Source organism: Jatropha curcas, chromosome 8, assembly GCF_041381405.1.
Source record: "Jatropha curcas cultivar XTBG-Jc1 chromosome 8, XTBG_Jcur_1.0, whole genome shotgun sequence".
NCBI lineage: Eukaryota > Viridiplantae > Streptophyta > Magnoliopsida > Malpighiales > Euphorbiaceae > Jatropha > Jatropha curcas.
This window is the reverse complement of record NC_143158.1, coordinates 1257904-1279390: the sequence shown is the minus strand read 5'-3', so window position 1 is coordinate 1279390 and position 21487 is coordinate 1257904. Positions and strand designations below refer to the sequence as shown.

The 21487-nt window shown below is 33.7% G+C and overlaps 4 protein-coding genes across 8 annotated transcripts; 2 read left to right on the top strand and 2 right to left on the bottom strand.

Moving 5' to 3' along the window:
• Positions 1–170: 170 nt before the first annotated feature.
• DXPS3 (1-deoxy-D-xylulose 5-phosphate synthase 3) lies at positions 171–6075 on the top strand. Of its 3 annotated transcripts, XM_012221236.4 has the most exons (10): positions 173–724; positions 1626–1745; positions 1839–2003; positions 2288–2438; positions 2925–3193; positions 3402–3684; positions 4018–4310; positions 4518–4796; positions 5227–5511; positions 5642–6075. In XM_012221236.4, the coding sequence occupies exons 1-10, from the start codon at positions 566–568 to the stop codon at positions 5789–5791; spliced, it is 2154 nt and encodes a 717-aa protein (XP_012076626.1). In that variant the 5' UTR covers positions 173–565; the 3' UTR covers positions 5792–6075. The 3 variants fall into 3 exon arrangements, with proteins under 3 accessions (XP_089581383.1, XP_012076626.1, XP_012076628.1); XM_089725257.1 differs by lacking the exon at positions 5642–6075 and having other exon boundaries at positions 171–724; positions 5222–5389; XM_012221238.4 differs by lacking the exons at positions 173–724; positions 1626–1745; positions 1839–2003 and adding an exon at positions 2033–2188.
• A 2161-nt stretch (positions 6076–8236) lies between these two features.
• LOC105637676 (boron transporter 4) lies at positions 8237–12799 on the top strand. 3 transcript variants are annotated; one of them, XM_012221235.4, is made up of 14 exons: positions 8237–8452; positions 8786–8901; positions 8987–9069; positions 9164–9356; positions 9467–9605; positions 9699–9864; positions 9956–10122; positions 10363–10536; positions 10644–10739; positions 10859–10975; positions 11051–11370; positions 11543–11807; positions 12033–12164; positions 12271–12799. In XM_012221235.4, the coding sequence occupies exons 2-14, from the start codon at positions 8798–8800 to the stop codon at positions 12295–12297; spliced, it is 1983 nt and encodes a 660-aa protein (XP_012076625.1). In that variant the 5' UTR covers positions 8237–8452; positions 8786–8797; the 3' UTR covers positions 12298–12799. The 3 variants fall into 3 exon arrangements, with proteins under 3 accessions (XP_012076625.1, XP_089581381.1, XP_089581382.1); XM_089725255.1 differs by having other exon boundaries at positions 9467–9864; XM_089725256.1 differs by lacking the exons at positions 12033–12164; positions 12271–12799 and having other exon boundaries at positions 9467–9864; positions 11051–11188; positions 11268–11370; positions 11543–11766.
• Positions 12800–13698: 899 nt separating this feature from the next.
• LOC105637675 (exosome complex exonuclease) lies at positions 13699–15464 on the bottom strand. The gene is made up of 2 exons (XM_020680920.3): positions 15331–15464; positions 13699–15229 (listed from the first exon to the last, which is right to left on the bottom strand). Exon 2 carries the CDS (start codon positions 15106–15108, stop codon positions 13870–13872), a length of 1239 nt encoding a protein of 412 aa, XP_020536579.1. The 5' UTR covers positions 15109–15229; positions 15331–15464; the 3' UTR covers positions 13699–13869.
• A 1910-nt stretch (positions 15465–17374) lies between these two features.
• LOC105637674 (Ran BP2/NZF zinc finger-like superfamily protein) lies at positions 17375–18461 on the bottom strand. Its single transcript, XM_089725254.1, has 3 exons — positions 18304–18461; positions 17784–18166; positions 17375–17694 (listed from the first exon to the last, which is right to left on the bottom strand). The coding sequence occupies exons 2-3, from the start codon at positions 18143–18145 to the stop codon at positions 17601–17603; spliced, it is 456 nt and encodes a 151-aa protein (XP_089581380.1). The 5' UTR covers positions 18146–18166; positions 18304–18461; the 3' UTR covers positions 17375–17600.
• Positions 18462–21487: the final 3026 nt, after the last annotated feature.

Here is a 21487-nt window from a genome sequence, read left to right as displayed (position 1 = left end):
CCTATAGCGTTATTATGGATTTGCAGGGCTTGATCCAATGAGCAAAACTCAACTACGACCTATTGAATTAAGGCCCAAATCAAGCCCATAAAGGCCCAACTTTAACTTTACCCCTCTCTCTCTCTCTCTCTCTCTCTAATTTTTTTTTTTTTCCTTTTTTTTTTTTTTTTCAGTTGAGTTACCACTGATGCCACCAACACTCAAAATTATGCTTCTTTGTCTGATAGTCTTTCCTTTTGCTTCTGGTCTCAAATTTAGTTGATTTTTGTTTTCTCCTTCTGTGCTGTTCCGGGTAACCAATCATCTTTCTATATATGTCATGTATTCTGCCATTTTTTCTTCTATCTTATCTGCTAAATATGGAAAATTACTCAATATTTGTAATTTTCTGTGATTTCAACGGTATCTTTCCTCTGGGCAAAGGATCCAACTCTTAAGACTCTGCTTGAAGTTTTTTATGCTGATAAGCTCCCAAATTGCATATATATATATATATATATATATATATATATATATATTTGTAAGTAATAGTAAATTTTGAGGATTTGGGTCTCTGTTTTTCCTGATGGATACTGTTTCTACCCAGTATCCGTATGGAATTACTGCACATTTAAATGGAAAATTTGGTCAAAAGTTGGATATTTCAAGCTTCAATTTTCATTATAAAGTGGGATTTTCAAGAAATAACTTGTACCAAACTTCTGCTTCAATCACCAATTCCAAGGTATGTCATAAAGTTCTCTTCTTTGTTCCTTTTACGTTACATGCAGAGTTGGGAACGAGAAAATTTGAAGATTTGACTTTTCTTAGACTTCTTTTGTATTTGATAGCTAGCAAGGCTTTGACATTACATTTCTGCTCAGTTTTATTATAAGCAACCAATGGAATTTGAGAAAGATTTGATAATCGTTTTTCTTATAAGCTCATTAGTTTTGCGAATGGAGTTTCTTTAATGTTTATGCTTGCTCGTGAGGCTATCTTCTCGTGCTATTGTTTGTTTTATGCTAGTTACTACCTCAGACATCCGAAGAGAAGATAATAATTCTGGATTGGTGCAATGCTAAGTACATTTCTCATGCCTTGAGTAAACTAATTTTTGATTAGTCTTATCACAAGAATTTGGATATCAAGCAATGTTTAGATTTTGATTTGGGGTTCAGAGTGGGAGATATGGATTTAAAAGCAATGCCGAGAACTATGCTACTGGAGATAGCTTTCTGATCAGTTTGTTAAGCCGTTTTAACCTAAGATAATCGTCCGCCGGTATGAAGTAAATTGTTAATGCTTCTCCTCCACGTTCCGCATTCAGTGAATTAGTGTTTATAGGCTTTTGGATCCTGTCAAACTTAGTTAAGCTAATTAGTGTCAGTTCTATCATTTTGGGTAAGATAGACTTGCGTATATCCATAATTCCATATTGTTTTGCACCAAGAAGGCAGTTTTTGAGTTCTTAGCTTCTTACTTTAGCCATTGACAAGTCTATTGGAGGTTAAAATAAGTATTAATTTTAAAAGTTTGGAGATGTTATTCAGATGATCTAGATTTTTTATAAATTTAAAACTTGAACGATGTAATTATATTGTTTGTTGTATAATAAGCGTGTGTGTGTTTTTTATATGTTGTAGGGATTTGTTAGTCGGATATGTTCTGTACCTGACCTTGATGATATCTTCTGGGAGAAAGTTCCTACGCCCATACTTGATGTTGTTGAAAACCCTATCCACTTAAAGAATTTGACCCTTAAGGTTAGTTCATAAGCTTTATGTACTTTTTTCCTTCACATGCTTTACAGTATTAAGTTCTTTAGTTCCGTAATTATTAAAGATTGGTTTGTGCAGGAACTGAAAGAACTGGCTGATGAAATAAGGGCAGAATTGACATCTATAATGTCAAGCACTCAAAAATCTTTGAAGGCAAGTTTAGCTGTGGTGGAACTGACGGTTGCTATTCATTATATTTTCCATGCTCCAGTGGACAAGATACTATGGGATGTTGGAGAACAGGCAAGTTCAACAGCCATAGCATTCTATATGCTGGATTCCTTAGTCATAAGAAAAAGTTGAAACAGAACATGGTGTCCTTGTTTCTCTTTTTATGCTATTTATTTAGTTTGGAATGGGAGGCAGATTGGTGGGGATGACGGTTTAGCAGTTGGATGGAGATCAGTAATATTACTGCTAAGCAAAGAGTAAGACCAAGCAATTGGTCTTTTCATATTTGAATCTAATACTTGTAAGATAAATATATTATCTATAGTTACATCAATTCTCTATCTGTTGTTTGGCAGACATATGCGCATAAAATTCTCACAGGAAGGCGGTCCCTTATGCACACGCTAAGGCAAAAGAATGGTCTTTCAGGCTTTACATCTCGATCTGAGAGTGAATATGATCCATTTGGGGCAGGGCATGGATGCAATAGTATATCTGCTGGGCTTGGTAATATTTCCATATATCTTCTCCTAATGCTTATTTCAGTTTTGACATATTATTCCACTTTCATGATGACAAGTATGGTTCCTGTAAGTTAATATTAGTAGCTTTGCTAGTTGATTTAGTAGTTAGCTAAACAGTTGTTATTGGCTAATTAGCTAAAAGTACCATATTTGTCAGTTAGCTGATTAGTCAAAAGATGTTTCAGGAATCTGGCTAGCAAATATAAACAATAGAGTTCTATTTGTATTGGATATATTTGCAGATATTATAATGAGATATATTGGTTGCCACTGCTATTTTTCTTCTCTTCCTTTCTTCACCTGTTTTTCTTATTTTTTCACTTGTTTCCCACCTTCCCTGCTGCCTAATGCTAGAGCTGTGCTCTTATCTACAATTTCAGGTCCCAATTCTCTGCTGTTAGTAAATGAATACAATTTCTCTGATCTAAAAATCTTATTTGTCTGCTTCTTTTTTACGTATTCTCACCAGGGATGGCAGTTGCACGTGATATAAAAGGAAAAAGAGAACGTGTTGTTACAGTCATTAGCAATGGGACAACTATGGCTGGTCAGGTTTATGAAGCAATGAGCAATGCTGGCTATTTGGACTCAAATATGATAGTAATTTTAAATGACAGCCGTCACTCTTTGCACCCAAAGATTGAAGAGGGCCCTAAGACTTCAATCACTGCTCTATCTAGTACCCTAAGCAAGCTCCAGTCAAGTAAATCATTCAGAAGGTTTAGAGAAGTTGCAAAGGTAATCTCTGCAGTCTTTTTACCTACTTGACCGAGTAGTTAAGGCTGACAGAAAAGTTTCAAAGTGAACAATGAAGGTTTTTAGAGGATTTATAAATTTTTAGTACAATTGACAGAACAATCAAATTTCATGCCTTATGCTGCCTTAATGCATACTTAATATCTTTATATCAGTATGAGAATGATGTTTGAGTTTTTTTTTTTTCAAGGGTGTTACCAAGAGGATTGGTATGGGCATGCATGAATTAGCAGCCAAAGTTGATGAGTATGCACGTGGTATGATCGGTCCTCCAGGTTCGACTCTTTTTGAGGAACTTGGTCTGTACTACATAGGTCCTGTTGATGGACACAGCATTGAGGACCTAGTTTGTGTTCTACAAGAAGTGGCGTCTCTAGATTCAATGGGTCCTGTCTTGGTACATGTAATAACAGAAGAAAATCGGGGACTAGAAGATAAGGAAAGGAGTGAGTCATTGGAGAACCTGCAGGAAGGTATGTTCAAGCATATTGCCTAGGCCCACTGTTTATTTATAGAAGTCAACTGATTTGAGCATATGATCCTCTCAAATAGAACTTAATAGAAATGTTGGAAAAAAAAGTTTCATAATGCAAGAAATGTCAATTTCATTTTATTTCCTTTTTAAGTTGGAAAATACTTTTCTTAATGTATATTGTATCGTTATGCGTGATTATCTCTTCTTACTGAAGTAGTTTGGAACCACATACTACTTTTATAATTTGATTCTTCTTACCGAAGTAGTTTGTACCAACTTCGTTACTATTTTTATAATTTTATAAATTTTTCTTGCATCATCAATTTTGCAGGTTCATGTAAGTCTGATTCTTCTCTTTACAGTATTCACACTCGAACTTATAGTGACTGCTTTGTTGAGGCTTTGTTTATGGAGGCAGAGAAGGACAAAGATATCGTGATTGTTCACGCAGGAATGGAAATGGAAACAGCTTTTCAACGAATTCAAGAAAGATTTCCTGACAGATTTTTTGATGTGGGGATGGCTGAGCAGCATGCAGTTACATTTTCTGCTGGTTTATCCTGTGGAGGTTTGAAGCCATTTTGCATTATCCCTTCTGCCTTCCTACAGAGAGCATATGACCAGGTTCTATCTCTCTCTCCCCTTCCATTCTCTCATTTTCTTTGTTATATGAGCCATGCATGCTTCAATTATTGGGGGAAATGGGCTAGCATGAGGCCATAAGTTGTTGCAGTAACTGTAAATATACAAGATAATACTAATTGTGGAACAACTCTCCTTATTTTTTGAATTATTTATTTATTTATTTATTTTTTTGGGTGGCTTCTACAGGTGATCCATGATGTAGACCAGCAGAAGATTCCAGTTCGTTTTGTAATTCCTAGTGCAGGATTGGTGGGGTCTGATGGTCCCATGCAGTGTGGGGCATTCGATATAACATTCATGTCTTGCTTGCCAAACATGATTGTTATGGCGCCATCTGATGAGGATGAGCTTGTGGACATGGTGGCTACTGCAGCCTGCATTGATGATCGTCCAGTCTGCTTCCGTTATCCAAGGGGTGCTATTATTGGGACAGACCATTATACACGCAGTGGAATTCCAATTGAGGTAATTCTTGACGTATTTGTTTGTTCGCTCTTACTTTGTGCTGATATTTAATGTTGCAGTGACACTTATTTGTTGCTTAGAGAAAATTCTTTTGGTTGTTGCTGATGGCAATCTTTTAATGTTTGGAAGCATATCCTTATTCCTGTCCTTTTTCTTATTCTTGTGCATTCTGCCTTACACAACCTCATGTTATTGTCACCTGTTATCCCATGAATAAATATTGTGTTAGACAACAATGAACATGCAATACATGCCTTACAAGGTGTTCCTCTAATTTTTTTTTTTCCCTTAAAAGTTTTATTTGAATTTTGAAACCCTTTATTGTGTTTTTGTAATTGTTGGTTCTCTGACTCTTTGATGCATATTATGAAATTCTAAGTCTGAGCATGAGCTTATACCTTTTGTTTGTTTGCCCATTTCTGTAGAGCAGATTGGAAAGGGAAAAGTTCTTATAGATGGTAAAGATGTTGCTTTGCTTGGGTATGGAGCCATGGTTCAGAACTGCCTCAAAGCTCGTCAGCTTCTCTCAAAGCTTGGCATTGAGGTAACTGTTGCCGATGCAAGATTCTGCAAGCCACTCGACCTGAAGCTTCTCAGACAGCTATGTGAAAATCATGAATTTCTAGTAACAGTTGAGGAAGGCTCAGTTGGAGGATTTGGATCCCATGTCGGACAGTTCATTACACTTGATGGACAGCTTGATGGCAGAACTAAGGTAATAATCAAGTGATGTATTGCTGCTATCATGATAGCGCCTAATATATTATGATGATAGCTCTTGTTTGGAGTCAAACTATTGTATCTTAATTCTAAATTCTAATCTTGTTTCAAATAAATTTCTCCAGTGGCGACCTATAGTTTTACCAGACAGATACATCGAACATGCACTGCCGAAGGAACAGCTGACTCTTGCTGGGCTGACTGGACATCACATTGCTGCAACAGTACTAAGACTGCTTGGTCGTACCCGTGAAGCTCTCCTGTTAATGTGTTAGACTATGGATATTTTCTCTGCTATTTTTTCAAGAAGAATACAAGATTGAACCAGCACTGAAGGAACAAGGACAAATAGAAGCTCAAGTCATTAGCAATGTTTTTGGTAGCTTATATATTATCCTAGTTAGTTTGCATGTTATTAATATAACGTCAGGTTTGTATGGCTGTATAGAACTTTACAACATTAAAGAGTTTAATTAGGACTGAAGACTGATGTTCTCTGTATTTACCTTCAAAAAATCCTAATGTAAGGAAATTTTAATAAAGCCAGTTTACAACAGAACTCTTCTTCCTAATACTAAAAAAATTAATAAATAAACAATGAAGCCAGTTCCTACTGTAATCTACGAGAGATCATCTTTCACGTGCCTTGCGTTGCATGGACAAACGCGTGAGGAGCTGAAACTTTTAGGTATTTAGTTCGGTAGTAGGTATTTAACTTTAGAATTTTTTTTTTCTTTTTTATTATTATGTTTTTCATTATCTTTAAAACACAATGTATGTGGAAAATAAAAACAATTATATGAATTTTATTCTAGTGTCTCATGCACGTGTTAGTTGGAGAAATCATGCTTTTCTTTTCTTTTTTTTTTATTCCCGTTTGCATGTGCTTTTGGTAGTCGTATTCACACTTGAGACACCTGACATCGTTTTTGCATTTAGACAAGATTATGTCACAGATACACAGATGAATTAATTATTAATCTAGGACTAAGGATTTAAAATCTTAATCATCAAAAAAAAAAAAAAAAAACCCACAAATATGTGATAAAAATTACAACGAAAAGTATCAATGTAAAATTGCCGAGTTTATGTTCTACTTGAAGTTAAATTAATTTTAAAAAATAATTATTGATATTGCTAGATTAAATACTAAAAAAACAATATCTAGAAAAATGTATTTTTTTTCTTTAGAAAAAGAGCAAAAAATTTTAGAGAAAATAATATTTATTTATTTTTTACTCGGATCATCGGGATTTAAATCTCTCTCGTCTAAAAAGAATAATCGAAGAAAGTAAATATTGCACTTATTTTTATTAAATTATCCAAAACACATTGTATTATTTGAAATAAATTAAAATGTGCTTGTCAATATCAAATAATAATATTTTATTTCATCTAAATTTTGCTCTTTTTAAATTAAGGGAAAATAAATTTATCTTTTTTCCTTCGTCAAAACAAAACTAAACACTACCATGAAAAATAATTATGAAAAGAAAATTCACAATTCTTCATTTTTTTTCTCAATTATTTTATTTAATCCATTATTTTCCATACAATATGTAAATGAAAGAGATTCTAAGCAAAACATTTTTTTTGATGTTTTTCTTTTTTTTTTTTTTAATATTAGGGAGAATTTTTCTTGTAATTTCCTTTTTGGATATTATACGGAGAAATTATTATTAAAAACAATATCTATGTGCATATTGAAGAGAGATATTATTAATTGTGGAAATTTGCCCAAAATTTTAATTTAATATTAAAATTTTAATTATTTTTAATAAATAAATTATTTTAAACCAAATTGCAATTATTCCCTTCATTTCTATTTATCATTTTATCTAAAATTATTTTTCCGTTTAGAAGGTTTAAACTTTGTTTAGAAAAAAAAAAGGTGGAGAGAAAATAATGAGGGAAGAAAAATAATAAAATCCAATAAGATTTTTCAATTCCTTCAATTTTTTTTTTCTTCTCAAAATCTAATAAATTTTTTCAATTCATTCGTCATTTTTTTCCTTCTCCAATTTGAAGAGATTCTAATTTTATGGGCCAATAATAAAATAATATATTTTTTATTTTCTTTCATATTTTACGCACCTTTTCAAATAAAAGGATTTATATTTTCTGCACGTAAACAAAATTCTCCTTTATAAACAAAAAAATAAGAGTATTTTAATCATTTTTTTTTATTTTTCTCTGATCCTTATTAAACACCATAATTTTATAATTTAGTAAAATCCATCTAATTACTTTCTTTTTTTTTCTCTTTCTTAATTTGAGTGGACTGAATTATGAATATTATAATAAATTATAATAAATAAATATAATAAAAGATAATTTAATCAAATTAAGAAATATATTATTATAATTTAAGTCATTTAATTACTTTCTTATTGGAGGATTGGTAAAAATAAATGGAAAAGATATTCCAAATCAAATTGAAAAATATGCTTTGCTAGTTATCAAATTTGGAAAATACAAACAAAGAGAAAAAAAATCACAATTAACTCCAAAATTCCGACATTCCTCGTAATGTTTCAATTACATAGACGCGTATGACAGTGGTCCACAAAGAATCCTTCTCAATTCTCACACCGAAGTCGCCGATTGATTCATCCAATCAAATTCCACCACATAAGCAAAAATATTCTGTTTCAATAGGACCCACAATTTCATTACCCTGCTTTATATGGACAGCAAAACCTTCATGTGCCTGCACTTCGCCTCGACTTGGCTACGCGTATCTCTCTCCCGATAATTTTGGGGAGGGAGAGAGACAGTGAAGTCTTTTAGTTTTCAAGAGACAAAATCAAATAAAGCTTTCCTTATATTTACTCCCTAATACACCTTCTCACATCTACGACCACCACCTCCTCCTCCGCCACCGGAAAATTCTCACATTTTGTCTTCGTATCTTAATCAGACTAGTAGTAGTTCAGGTTCATACTCATTATTCAATGTGCTTATACGTATACTAACTGCAATGTGATTGGCTGTGTTTGTTATCAGTATGAGTTAACAGCGGTCTGTAAATGGCCGGAGAACTTGATGTCGTACGTGTATGGACGGATAATTAATGCTTGTTTTATTATTCATTGTTGTTTTGGTTGCTAAGAAAATTGACAAAATTGGAAAACGATATGGAAATTGATTATTTACTCGTTGTTCGCTTCCTCATTGTTTTTCCTGTTTTTATATACTTTCTCTGTGGACAATATTAATGGATTTATTCAGAGAAATTTACGAATCTAACCTCCATAGTTTCTTTGCAGTTTGCATCAGGAATGGAGAGCTTGAAGTCTCCATTCAAGGGAATAGTCAAAGATGTGAAAGGAAGAGCTGCATGCTATAAGGACGATTGGACTAATGGATTAAAAACTGGCATTAGGTAAGTGTCCTGATATTTAATTATATGTATTATTCTTAGGCTTTAATTTGAAGTTTGGTTCATTATTCGTTTTTATGCATGTCAGGATATTGGCTCCAACTACTTATATCTTTTTTGCTTCTGCGCTTCCTGTTATTGCCTTTGGAGAGCAATTGAATAGGGATACAGGTAGTTTTTGTTCAATCTTCAAACTTGTTGTAATGCAACTCTCTTAAGTCATAGCCTCTGAGTGTAATTGAGGATTATGTTTGCCTACTGCCAGATGGAAGTCTGAGTACAGTGGAAGCCTTAGTTTCTACAGCTATTTGCGGAATAATCCACTCAATTTTTGGAGGTCAGCCATTGTTGATAGTAGGAGTTGCGGAACCAACGATTATAATGTATACTTATTTGTACAAGTTCAGCATAGGAAGGGAAGAGTTAGGCCAGAAATTGTACTTAGCCTGGGCTGGTTGGTAAGGGAATTATTACATCTCGCGAGCTTATTTAATTTCTTTGTTTAATTAGAAGAATGAAGAGACATAAGTGTTTTTACTGATTCATTGTTATTTTACATGTTTTACAGGGTTTGTGTTTGGACAGCACTTATGCTTTTTCTGCTAGCAATTTTTAATGCTGGCAATATCATCATTAAATTTACAAGAATTGCTGGTGAGCTTTTTGGAATGTTGATTACAGTTCTTTTCTTTCAAGAGGCTATCAAGGTACTGGTTGGTCTGCATATTTGTTGGCATTATTGTTTCTTAGTGGACATTGGGTATAACAGGATGAGACTATTTTTTATGTTTGAAACACAGGGACTTGTTAGTGAATTTAATATTCCCAAACATGCAAATCCCAAATTGGAACAATACCGATTCCAATGGTTGTATGCAAATGGGTTGCTTGCAATCATTTTCTCATTGGGTTTGCTGGGCACTGCCCTCAAAAGCAGAAAAGCGAGGTCATGGCGGTATGGCACAGGTAGAAGAGCTTAATCTGAGTGTATTGATGCCGTAAAAGAACAAAACAATGTTTGCTTAGACATTTTTGTCTTCTATTCAATTCTCCACAGGATGGTTTCGAAGTTTTATTGCAGACTATGGGGTTCCCCTAATGGTATTGCTGTGGACTTTGATGTCTTATAGTGTACCAAGTAAAGTTCCTACAGGAGTTCCTAGGAGGCTGTATTGTCCTCTTCTTTGGGATTCTGCATCAATGTATCACTGGACTGTAGTTAAGGTACAATTTGACTATAAATTAATTTTTTCTGTTTGGCAATTTCTTTGCTGAGGATTTCATGTCTCTTTGATGTTTATTTCGGGGCCTATATAAATTTCTTGTTGGGGCTTTGGCCTTTCTGGTCATGACTTATGAGTATAATCATCTATCCTGGTCTTGGTTAATCTTTCTCTATAGGTGATTAAGTGGGTTGAAATAATGTTATATAAGCTTAAATAGATTTAAAAAATCAAATTGCAGGATATGGGGAAGGTTCCATTGGTTTACATCTTTGCTGCAATTGTACCAGCCATTATGATAGCAGGGCTATACTTTTTTGACCACAGTGTAGCTTCACAGCTGGCACAACAAAAGGAGTTCAATCTCAAAAATCCATCAGCTTACCATTATGACATCTTGCTGCTCGGATTTTTGGTATCTGCAATTCATGGCACCTTTTGTTTTTCCTTGCAAGTTATCGTTCTTATTTGTTCTTTGTGCAGCTTTTATACTTAGATGTTATTTGTTATTCGTGATTTTAGACATTAATTTGTGGGTTGCTTGGACTCCCTCCTTCAAATGGTGTTCTTCCCCAATCACCCATGCATACTAAGAGCCTTGCAGTTCTTAAGAAGCAGGTCTGGTGCAGATTTTGAACTTTCCTCTCTGTGTGTGTGCTGTCACTTAAAAAAATTATTATATATTAGTAGGAATCTAGTTTGTTTCAGTTATTAAATGGTACATGCATGGTTTGCAGTTGATCCGAAAGAAGATGGTAAAAAGCGCCAAGGAATGCATCGAAAGGAAAGCAAGCAACAAAGAAATTTATGGAAAGATGCAAGCTGTTTTCATAGAAATGGACACAGCTCCACCTGTAAGTGCCTGAGGTTTGTAAATCTCGCTTCAAGATATATTTCAGCATGCTATACTTGACACGGATTTCCTGCAGACTGCTTCAGTAGATAAAGAGTTGGAAGATTTGAAAGAGGCTGTAATGAAAAATGATGATGGAGGGGGTGCAAACGAAATATTTGATCCAGATAAACATATTGATGCTTACCTGCCTGTAAGAGTTAATGAACAGAGGGTGAGTAACCTATTACAATCGCTGCTTGTTGGATTAGCAACATGTGCTCTGCCCATAGTAAAAAATATACCTACTTCAGTTCTCTGGGGATACTTTGCATACATGGCCATTGATAGTCTCCCAGGGAACCAGTTCTGGGAAAGGATATTACTGCTCTTCATTCCTGCAAAACGGCGGTACAAGTAAGTCACTTACCTTAAACGCAATTCAAATCATTTGTTTAGTGATAGCCTGATACATTGTACTTTAACTGACTACACCATGATATGATACACAATCATGCTTTATCTGGGGATTGAAAGGTTTTCATTGTGAGCTCCAATTCTTATATTTTTGTGAAATTGTTTTGAGCAGACTATTGGAAGGTGTTCATGCTTCATTTGTGGAGTTGGTGCCGTTCAAGCAAATTGTTATATTTACGCTCTTCCAATTTGTATACCTTCTGATTTGTTTTGGGGTGACATGGATACCCATAGGCGGTGTATTGTTTCCACTGCCATTCTTCTTACTCATTGGCATAAGGCACTCTATCTTTCCCAAGGTGATTCATCCTCGATACCTTCAAGAACTAGATGCTGTTGGATATGAAGAGTTTGCTGGACAGAGTCATTTGCTCAGGGTATTGTCTTTTATTCCAATCATTAATGTTTTTTTTATTAGGAAGGAGCAATATTCTTTCAGTCGCAGTCACAAATAAGAAAAAATAGGAATAGATTCAAGAAATACCCATTTCTGCTGCTGGTGAAATGGACTGAAAATAAAATGTAGCAGTAAATTTTATTGGTGTTCCAGCTCTGTTTTAATCGTCCATTTTTATATTCATGCACTTGATAACTCGGTGCAGGAGAATGACATGGAGAATGAAGTAACAAGTGAAGATGATTTTTACGATGCTGAGATATTGGACGAAATGACAACCCACAGAGGCGAGTTGAAGCTCAGAACCTCAAGCTTCAAGGAAGACAAATTCAGTCAGGCAAGATATATACTTAAATCTTCTATCTTATGGTAATATATATATATATATATATATATTAAAAAAAAAGGGTGGTAACTAACGATGAATAAGGCATGCTTCACAGATTTATCCACAGGAACCTGAAGGGTGATAGCAATTAGAAGGTAGAGACAAGGAAGAGCTCATTACATTGAAGATGGCCGTTATAATCTTGTGTCTTGCGAGAAGCGAAGTGGTAAAGCATAAGACACTACAAGGAAGCATCACCAAAGCATTTCGCCAAAATAATTTCATTCAATATAGAAGAGCAATTATGAAAAAAAGGTTGAGAGAATGACAACAAATCAAGGAAACATTAACCTTTTCAAAGATAAGGGGGAGAGATACAAGAGCTTCAATTTTTTATTTTTTATTTACTTCTTTTGTCGTTAAATCATTTTCAAGTTCTATAAGTAGCAAAAGAGCATTAGATAATTAACAGGTAGAACAGGACATGAGAATTAGAGAAGACTCGAAGATTCAGATGCAGTACTTGCAATTCTACTTTTTTTTTTTTTTTTCCTCCAAAATTGATGAAACGGTTTTATTGTTTCTTGGAGAAAAAAATAGTGATTATTATAGGAAACTCTTCTATTTAATTCCTTTGCTGTTTCTTTTTTAGTCTTACGTTGGACATAACTTATTTCAAGTTTTATTAGTTTTACTGTTGAAGTTGTCAAATATTTTCTCTTGCTCTCTTCGTTTTTAATTATACGGGGAAGCAGGAATTTGAAACTCAAAAAACTGCTTTAGGTATCTTTTTGCAGAAGGCTCAGCCTTTAGGTATCAATTGCTTCCCGATTAATCTGAACTTTGAATAAAGAACAGACCTACCCTTTTTAGTGTGAAATCAGTGAAATTTAGAAACTTATCTCTTTAATTGAAATCAGTTGCTAGACCCTTACAGCCGCTTCATAATCAATAAATTTGATTTATAATTGACAAAAAAAAAAAAAAAAAAAAAAAAAAAAAAAAAAAACCAACAGATTAAGAAGTAATCACTTTGATACTACCTAGTCGCTCGCCTAATCCACCTCGTTGATCTCTATTAGCACAAAGCAAGCAACAGGTTAGGGTTTTAACCGCCAAGAGTCGTTAGGCGATTTTCCGACCCGGGAAATTGCCGTGGTTTATCCACGCTTGATTTCAAGGACTACGAGGATAGAATTGGATGCAAGTAAAACTCAAGAAAATCTTTTAAAATTTCGATAGATATAAAAAATGATTTCGTTTTCAGAATGTTCAGTTGTCTTCTTGTTTAACAAAACTAATTAGTGAGTAACAAACAGCACACAAGGGAAAAGCTACATAGTACGTACGTGTGAAAAGTAAATTTCCAGAAAAACTTTTCTCTACAAATTACAATTTTTTACCGTCCAGTTTTCAATATCGATGTCACCCACAACAAACTTCATTCAGCTGATCCCTCATACCACGTGTAAAACAAAGCCGTTCTTAAATGACGTGTTATTTCTTTGGCCATCTGATCAGCATCTGCCTATGTGGCATGTGATTAAAACAAGCTTACTTCATTAATAATACAAGGATAATAATTTCTTTTATCCCAGTATTCCATGACGAATTTGATAAACAAAAGCAACAGGGAATAGGTGAAATATCTTGATCAAATCTCAATCTGCACTGTGAAAATTACAACTGATTTGGTAATTCCATTGCATTTATGTCAAAGACTAATACCATGTACAAAGAACAAGGTTCCTCTATATGTGAGTGTCCTATCTTTGGCGCCAATACACCACATGTGACCTTGCAATTCCAAAACTCCTTGCATCCCTGCTGTTTCCCATATAAATTTGAATAGCGCAAGAGCCCTGTGCAACTGCTTCACCCCACTTCCGACCATCTTCTCTTCATCCGAGGTCAAAATCCTTCCCATGTATAAGCGAAATGTACTCCCACCATCATTGCCATAAATTCCACCACATAAATCAACTTCAATGTCTCTAACATGTCTATAGAGGTAATACAATAAAAGTGTGAACAAACAGCGTGAAGAGTGACCCAACGTCTTTGAGAGTTTCTTCTGCACCAGGCTTTCTTGGTGTTGAGCCTCCCTGTATCCAATACCTTTATCAACCAAAACATCCTTGATTTGAGACAACCCTTCTTTCATTACCTCAAGCTTCGCCACATGATAAAGTAATCCCTTCTCACTTCCTAAGCACCCAATTAGATCATTAAACATCTCAAGGACATCTTCCCATGTACCAGAACCAGAAGATTCCATAGTTTTAGGGGGCCGAAGCTGCATCCATGAAGTGCCGTCATGATCTGAAATGTAGTTATCAGCTAAGAACCTTAAGCAGCTAGAAACTATCTGATGCCCCATGTTACTCCCTTTGCCTGAATATTCATCCATCTCTGATTTCAACCCATTTAATATTTTCATGAGTGCACCTGTCCATATCCGGTGCTTCGTTACCTGTGGGCATATAGTGTGACGCACCAACTTCCTCTGTTGAGCAGATATATTAAGGAAATTGCTTATTTTGGTGAGTGAATCCACAATCATAGGCTCTCTTTCACTTAATTTGCTAAAAGAAGCAGCTGGATTCAGCTCTGCATTAGCTGACACGGCCTCTATGCTGTCCCTTAGATTTTGCTGAACAAATGGAGACCCAACAAAGACCCTCACAAGTGACTTCAAAGTATGCATCTTCTGTGAAATATGATTATCGATAATGATTGAACCATCATTGATATTTAGAAGCTTTCCATCAATCAAGTCCACATATCGTAACTGGTGGGTCAAATTTGTTATAGTTGGGAATGCTTTCTCGTACCATTCAAACGGCAAAACTTCTTCCTGGGATCCTCTCGAGCAGTGATATGACAGATAATGAAAGTGGAAAGTACCACTTCTCTTTGAAGTAAAAAACTTCTGTAAATGCCTATAGTTCATTATTAGCCCAAATCCTCTTTATTACAAATAACACGACATGCAAGTTCCATCACCCTTAACCTAACATTTTGTCAAACACTTGGCAGGCGAAAAATGCGCACGAGCAATGCAAATACTCTTCCTAATAATGGGATAACAATTCGATTGATAACTCATTTAGAGCTGCCTAACGCAAAATCATGTAAAATGAAGAACAACATTCAGCTGCAAAAGCCTACTTACATGGCTACATGACGAAGCGCCTGGCTGCCAGCGATGCTGTGGAACGTCTCCGACGCTCTATTAACTTTTCTGTCAAGGATCGATCGGAAATTTTATTGCATGGACGGGATTTCTATTTTCCTGAATGATATTATTTAATTTGGGCCTCCTATTTCATTTCTTTATCGTAAATGCTGGACTGTCCATAGTTCTAAGACTAGAGCACAGTGGTTCAGCTAGTGGCCCATTTAACTAGACTTTGCTAATATGTTTGCCGTTTCAAAGACCCTTTGCTGGAGTGAATCTGGGATTATGGGTAGCTAACAAGGGCCCATTCTGAAAAATCTATAACATTAGCCCAACCTATTGGGCCACTCGGACCAAATTGAACTATTACATTGTACAATTCCGATGAAACAAAAAAGTAAGTTCTTGCATATAATTATTTGTGAATTTGATATACTATTGTATTTTTTTTTTCAATAATTATTAAAACAAATTTAAAAGTAATATCTATAATAGGGTAATAAAAAAGTAATACGATAACGAACGTTTGAATAAGAAAAAAAAAAATGAAAGAAAGAGACAAAGAAAGAGAAAGAGGATAAGAATTTATGGCAATTGACATTAATGTGCTAAAAAGAGTAGAACGTGTTTGGGTGATAAAGGGAGAAAAGGAAAAACTTTAATAAGGGTTGAGGTTGAGCATGCTTGGTTTATAAAGTTTGAAAAAGGATAAACTTTTAAAAAAGTATTTTTAAGCTTGAATTGGATAAAAAGCTCCCTTGTTTTTGATACCATTTGACTGTCACAGTGTTGATAATTTTTAATTTCTACTTAATAATCCACTAAATTGGTTTTCATTTTTTTTTTTTATATATATAATTTGGGCCCAACTGACATTTAAAACATGATTAAAGATGTTTTTGCTCTTCTTTTATAAGCAATACCCTCCATCAATTGTCTTTTTCCTATTTAATTGAAATACATTTTTTTAAATATTAATTCAGTGTAAGTAAAATTCTATATTACATAAATATAAATCCACTGTTTGAATGTTTTAGTATTATGTTTTCTTTTTTATTTTTCGAAACGAAATAATAATAATTTTTTATGCATGAATGTGATAAGTACCAAAAAAAAAAAAAAAAAATGATTAAATGAGAAGTACTTGACTTCACTAACATCAACAAAGGCAAATATATACTTAAAGTGAAACAAAGAATCTTGCTAAAAGCTATATAATGGAGTGTAGTAGCAGACACTAATGAATGTGTGCTTACTTTTTGACCAATGATATAACATTTCTTCTTAAACATACCCAAGAGGTCAATCAGGGAACCTATCAAACCTGTTCTTAAAAGTTTTGGAATCCTATGTATCAATTTTTATTATTCATTTTCAATTATTTATAATACATATTTCATTAGATCATGATTATGGATGCAAGAGTTCATCCCATCCATTAAAACGATAATAGCATAATCACTCTTCATAAATTTCACTCACCATCTGTCACGACTCATTTCCATGGACCGGATCGGCATTAGGACTTGGGTGAACTTTAGTCCCCCAAAGCCTGTATGAAAGTTTCGAAAATAAATTTTTTAAAAGCATGACATTTTGCTCCATTATACTTCTAATAAGAAATTAATATTTTGATAACCTTTTTGACTGAATTTGTAAGATTACAACTATATATTAAAATAAATTCCATTTGATAATATTTTTTTGCGAACTAATAATTATTAGCGCTTGCATTTTTGTAATAATTATATATATACGATGGTTTGTTTGTCCTTAAAGTCTAAATTCTCAAACACATTCTTCGAATCTCATATTGGTTATCTCTTATGATATTAATTTACCCAAAGGACCTCACTACTACTGTGTCTGTGGTCCATCGGCAACTCCTTTAATTCCTGCTATTTGCAACTTAAAGTCAAATATTCCGTGGACCACTCATGGACAAAGCTGCCTTGCTTATTATTAAGCAGTTAATAACTAAATTATATATTTATATATAAATAATAAATTAATAATGAAAAGATCACTAGATACTGTCTGAAATCAAACACAAACTGACACTAGATATTATATTATAATAATTAACAAGTCTCACAAAATGCTGATGTAGCTCTCTTAATTTCTCTCTCCTTGATTTTTAATTAAGTCTTCATACATGAATTCTAATTAAAAGAAGAAAGAGATAAAATATCCAAAGTGAAGAACGAAAATAGCGGTACGGACAAAAATTAAAGTGCAATCTTCGATTCAAATTTATTTATTAATTAATATGAAGTCTTGCTAGCCGATGATTCCCTTGGCGCGTTGCATCTGTAGCACTCAGTCCTGCTTGCGAAGTTATGCTCGTTACACCCAGACCTGCCATTTTTAAATCAAGTTTTATTCAGTTAATTATAATGCTAACACTTTTTCTTTCTCTTTTTTAATGAAATAAAATTAACTGTAACCTGGTGCAAATCCAGTCGCCGGATTTCCATCCGGAGCGACTAGTGCTGCCACTGCCAAACCCAAAACCTCTCATTCGTGACATGTCGGGGTCGAATCCAGCAGAGGAATCATCCTTGGAAGCACCGCACTTGAAGCAATTTGAACGGCTAGCGAAGTTATGAGCTCCGCAGTTGCCAAAGGAGCAATACCAGTCACCAGGCCTAACATCAGGTCCTGTAAATCCAAAAGATGGACCACCAGGCCTTACATAATGATCGCCTCTCTCCCCAGGCCTTGGCTCCCCACAACGCTGGCATGAGTCTCTCCTTTGGAAGTTGAGATGCTGGCATGACCTGCAATTCCAATCCCCTGGTCTGCTCATCTTCTTCCTTGTCTAAATTTCCTATAAGTAAAAGGAAAACAATGAATATATAATGTGTGTACATATATATATATATATATATATATATATATATATATATATATGGCAACCAAAAGTAAGAACACAGAGTTGAAAGAAAGGAGAATCAGTATACGTACGTAAACTAGATAAATGAAGTTGAAGAGTCTTGTTTTTTAATGCTGTGCTGTGATTTTAAGTTTAGGGTTAAGGTGGTTTATATACTTGGCTGGACCTCGATAATGGTGAGAGATTGAAGCAGGCAGCAGTAGATGTGTTTAGGTTTTCTTTTTCATATTCTTCACTTTGGGTCTCCTTGAACAATGGAATCACCAGTGACTATAATTAGAAAAGGAAGTAAAGAAATTTTGAAATCAGATTCCAAAGAAATTAAATTAAAAAAGGAAATTCAATATAATTTGATAAAGCTCTAGCTACAACTTCTTTTTAGGGCTTCTGGATGTTGCATGAGAACATCAATTCAACTTCCATGAATACCCTCTTTATTTTTTTTGAGGGACATGAATGCCCTCTTTAATTAATCACCTTATGAACTTCCTTTTTTTTTAATTACAAAAAGGGAGTAAAGTTTAAAAACTACAAATAATAACTTGAATGATTCAAAACATGAACACTCAGTAATGATTGTTTTGCTAAATAATATGCAGAGAGATGATTAAAGATATAAACACATTTAAAATAGTAGAATTTTCAATTCGAATAATAATTTTAAAGGGGAAGTCTATTGCTTTGGGTAGATTCCTGGAAATGATAAATTTTTCCTGATATCTTTAATTTTAATAATTTTTTTTGTTACTGGTAAAAAAAAAGTAAATTTTTCAATAATTAAATTCGACAATATCAATATTATTATATGTGAAACTTTGATATAAAATTGTGCATCGTTAACTAATACGCAGAATGATAGCCATAAACTAATATTTTACAGTACCATCATTTTTTAATCACCCCGATGTGTCTCATTAATGAATTGCTAACAAATAAAATAATGCTCCAATTATAATATTATTAAGCAATTAATGAGATTGATCTATAAATGAAGCTCTAAGACTGCGTGCCCCACCTAAAGTATGAATTGTAACCTCTAACTAAGCACAACATAAGCCTCTTGATCTGTCATTTTCTTTCTTTTCTTTCTTTTTTTTTCAATTTTTAACTCTCATATGTGATTAAATGGCTAAAGAAAAAATCTTTTTGACTATGGAAATTAGGGCCCTCTCATTTTTTCTTTCTGGCAAATAAAATCAAGGTCCACGCAAAGTTCTGTATATGCATGTATGTTTGTTGAGTCGTGACAGGATAAGGAGGAACAAAATTCACTTCTTGTTACCTGACAAATTGAATATTCGCATATATCAATTTTTTCTACTAAAGAAATTGAAGATGTACCCTACCTTACCCACCCTTATATATTCTTGTCTTGGAACAACAGTCGATGGGTCATTTCTCCTTTGATTTATAATATATACTTTGAGAATCCATGACCATATTCTCTTATACCAGTCACTGTATTGGAAAAATGGTGGCTACTTTCCATTTTTGAATATTCCTTTTATTTGTACTTGGAACTTAATTCTTCGGACAAGTCAAAAGGGTTATAAGACATACTTTATTTCTCTTTCTTTCTCATTTTATAGTGTTCTTCCTTTAATTTTCATTACAAGGAGTAATAAGTTGTTATATTCCAGGAAACATTTGACAGCTAAACCGACAATTTGGAAATGAAATATTGCAGATTCTGTAATTTTTCCATAGTTTACAAGTTTATAATCCTATGCAAATCCTGGTTATTCTACTGTGGATCATTATAGGATATAAAAACATCATAGTTGATATGGGATGATAATTAATCTTTATCATCAGAATAAACAAATATGTAAGAAGATAATATATTTTATTGGGTCACTCGTGCATGTCAGTTCTGGTAATTTAGAGGGGGATTTACACAGTGAGCGTAGGCAAAGATAAAGTAAAGGTTTGTCTATAACTTCAAGGAACTACTTTGTTTTCTCCAATATAAGTTTATTGAATAATAATAATTAATATTGGTATTTTTAGAAGAAGGTAAATAAGGGAATATAATGGTTCAAAATTAAAGGAAAGAAAAATGCTAGACTTTCGATAAAGATAGTCGAAGCTGATGATGGAAGAGAAGTCTTCGAGGTTCAAATTTTGACCATCTTTTCCTTTTCTTTTCTTCTTCACTGTAATGGCTTTTTCACTGTCATTTTCTTTTTCCTTCTCATTCTCTCCTTCGCTTAATTTGGTTTTTGAATCTCTTTCTCATATTCTGCCTGTCAAAGAGATGAAGAAGAACATGGAGAGAAAAAAAAAAAACAAAAAAAAGAAGAAAACCCATTAGATATCACCCACCATTTTCTTGGGGAATGGTAAAGAAGGCTGTAGCAAAATGTGAAAAAGCAAAAAGAAAGGGGACTGATTCGATTCTCTTTGGGAAATGCTTCCATGCATGACCATGACCAAACCCAGCACTCTCCAACATATACATTCTTTCTACTTTCTCTTTTTTAATCTCCCCAGTTACAAGATGCCAACTTCTCTACTCTTCTTTAATTAGATACTTTTCATACTTTCATTTTTTTTTTCTTGTATTCAAGTAACATACTTGTCTACGTACGCATTTACCTGGTTTACCATTCTACCTTCAGTTTCTTCTTCTTCTGCGTCTTTCCCTTGCATATATAATAACTGCTCGCCTGCGTTTTCCTTTTTTTTTTTTTTTTCAATTATTATTATCACATAGTATTTTTTTTTTTTTACTTTTTAAATTTTTTTTCACAGTTTTTGATATATATTTATATTACAACCAACCACTTTAACGTTGCGTGCAGTTAAATTTGGCATTACGGATTAAATTTTGAACACAAATTAATAATAAAACTATACATCTTTTCAGAAAAAAATAATAAAACTATACATGCTTGCGTGGGCCTTTCCTCTGATCTGCCTAACCTTCTTTTTATTGGGTTTTGCAATATTTAATAAATTTGGAATGAAGTGAAAGAAGAAAAAAATTCTGAAGTATTTAAGCTAACAGACAATAGATGGAGTAGTTTCGAATTTTCTTTCTCAATATTAAAAAAAACAAAGACCGAAAAACATTTACAAATGTATAATATTTTTTACAGGAGTTTCAATATAACATTTACAAAGAAATCGGAAAGAAAAGACTAACATACTCTCACTCTATGAACTTACCTCTGCACTAAACCAATTCACTGAGAAGATAAAACAACAATTATTTTTTAAAAAACCACTTATGAATTAGCTTAGTACATCGAT

Excerpts from the sequence above, each read along its gene's own strand:
- LOC105637675 (XM_020680920.3), bottom strand. The coding sequence starts at position 15,108 with ATGAACTATAGGCATTTACAGAAGTTTTTTACTTCAAAGAGAAGTGGT.
- LOC105637676 (XM_089725255.1), top strand. The coding sequence starts at position 8,798 with ATGGAGAGCTTGAAGTCTCCATTCAAGGGAATAGTCAAAGATGTGAAA. Across the intron at positions 10,123-10,362 it reads ATCACTGGACTGTAGTTAAG|GATATGGGGAAGGTTCCATT; the intron begins GTACAATTTGAC and ends ATCAAATTGCAG. Across the intron at positions 10,537-10,643 it reads TCTTGCTGCTCGGATTTTTG|ACATTAATTTGTGGGTTGCT; the intron begins GTATCTGCAATT and ends TCGTGATTTTAG.
- LOC105637674 (XM_089725254.1), bottom strand. The coding sequence starts at position 18,145 with ATGAGCAGACCAGGGGATTGGAATTGCAGGTCATGCCAGCATCTCAAC. Across the intron at positions 17,695-17,783 it reads GGCGACTGGATTTGCACCAG|GTCTGGGTGTAACGAGCATA; the intron begins GTTACAGTTAAT and ends TAAAAATGGCAG.
- DXPS3 (XM_012221236.4), top strand. The coding sequence starts at position 566 with ATGGATACTGTTTCTACCCAGTATCCGTATGGAATTACTGCACATTTA. Across the intron at positions 725-1,625 it reads CTTCAATCACCAATTCCAAG|GGATTTGTTAGTCGGATATG; the intron begins GTATGTCATAAA and ends TATATGTTGTAG. Across the intron at positions 2,439-2,924 it reads TAGTATATCTGCTGGGCTTG|GGATGGCAGTTGCACGTGAT; the intron begins GTAATATTTCCA and ends TATTCTCACCAG.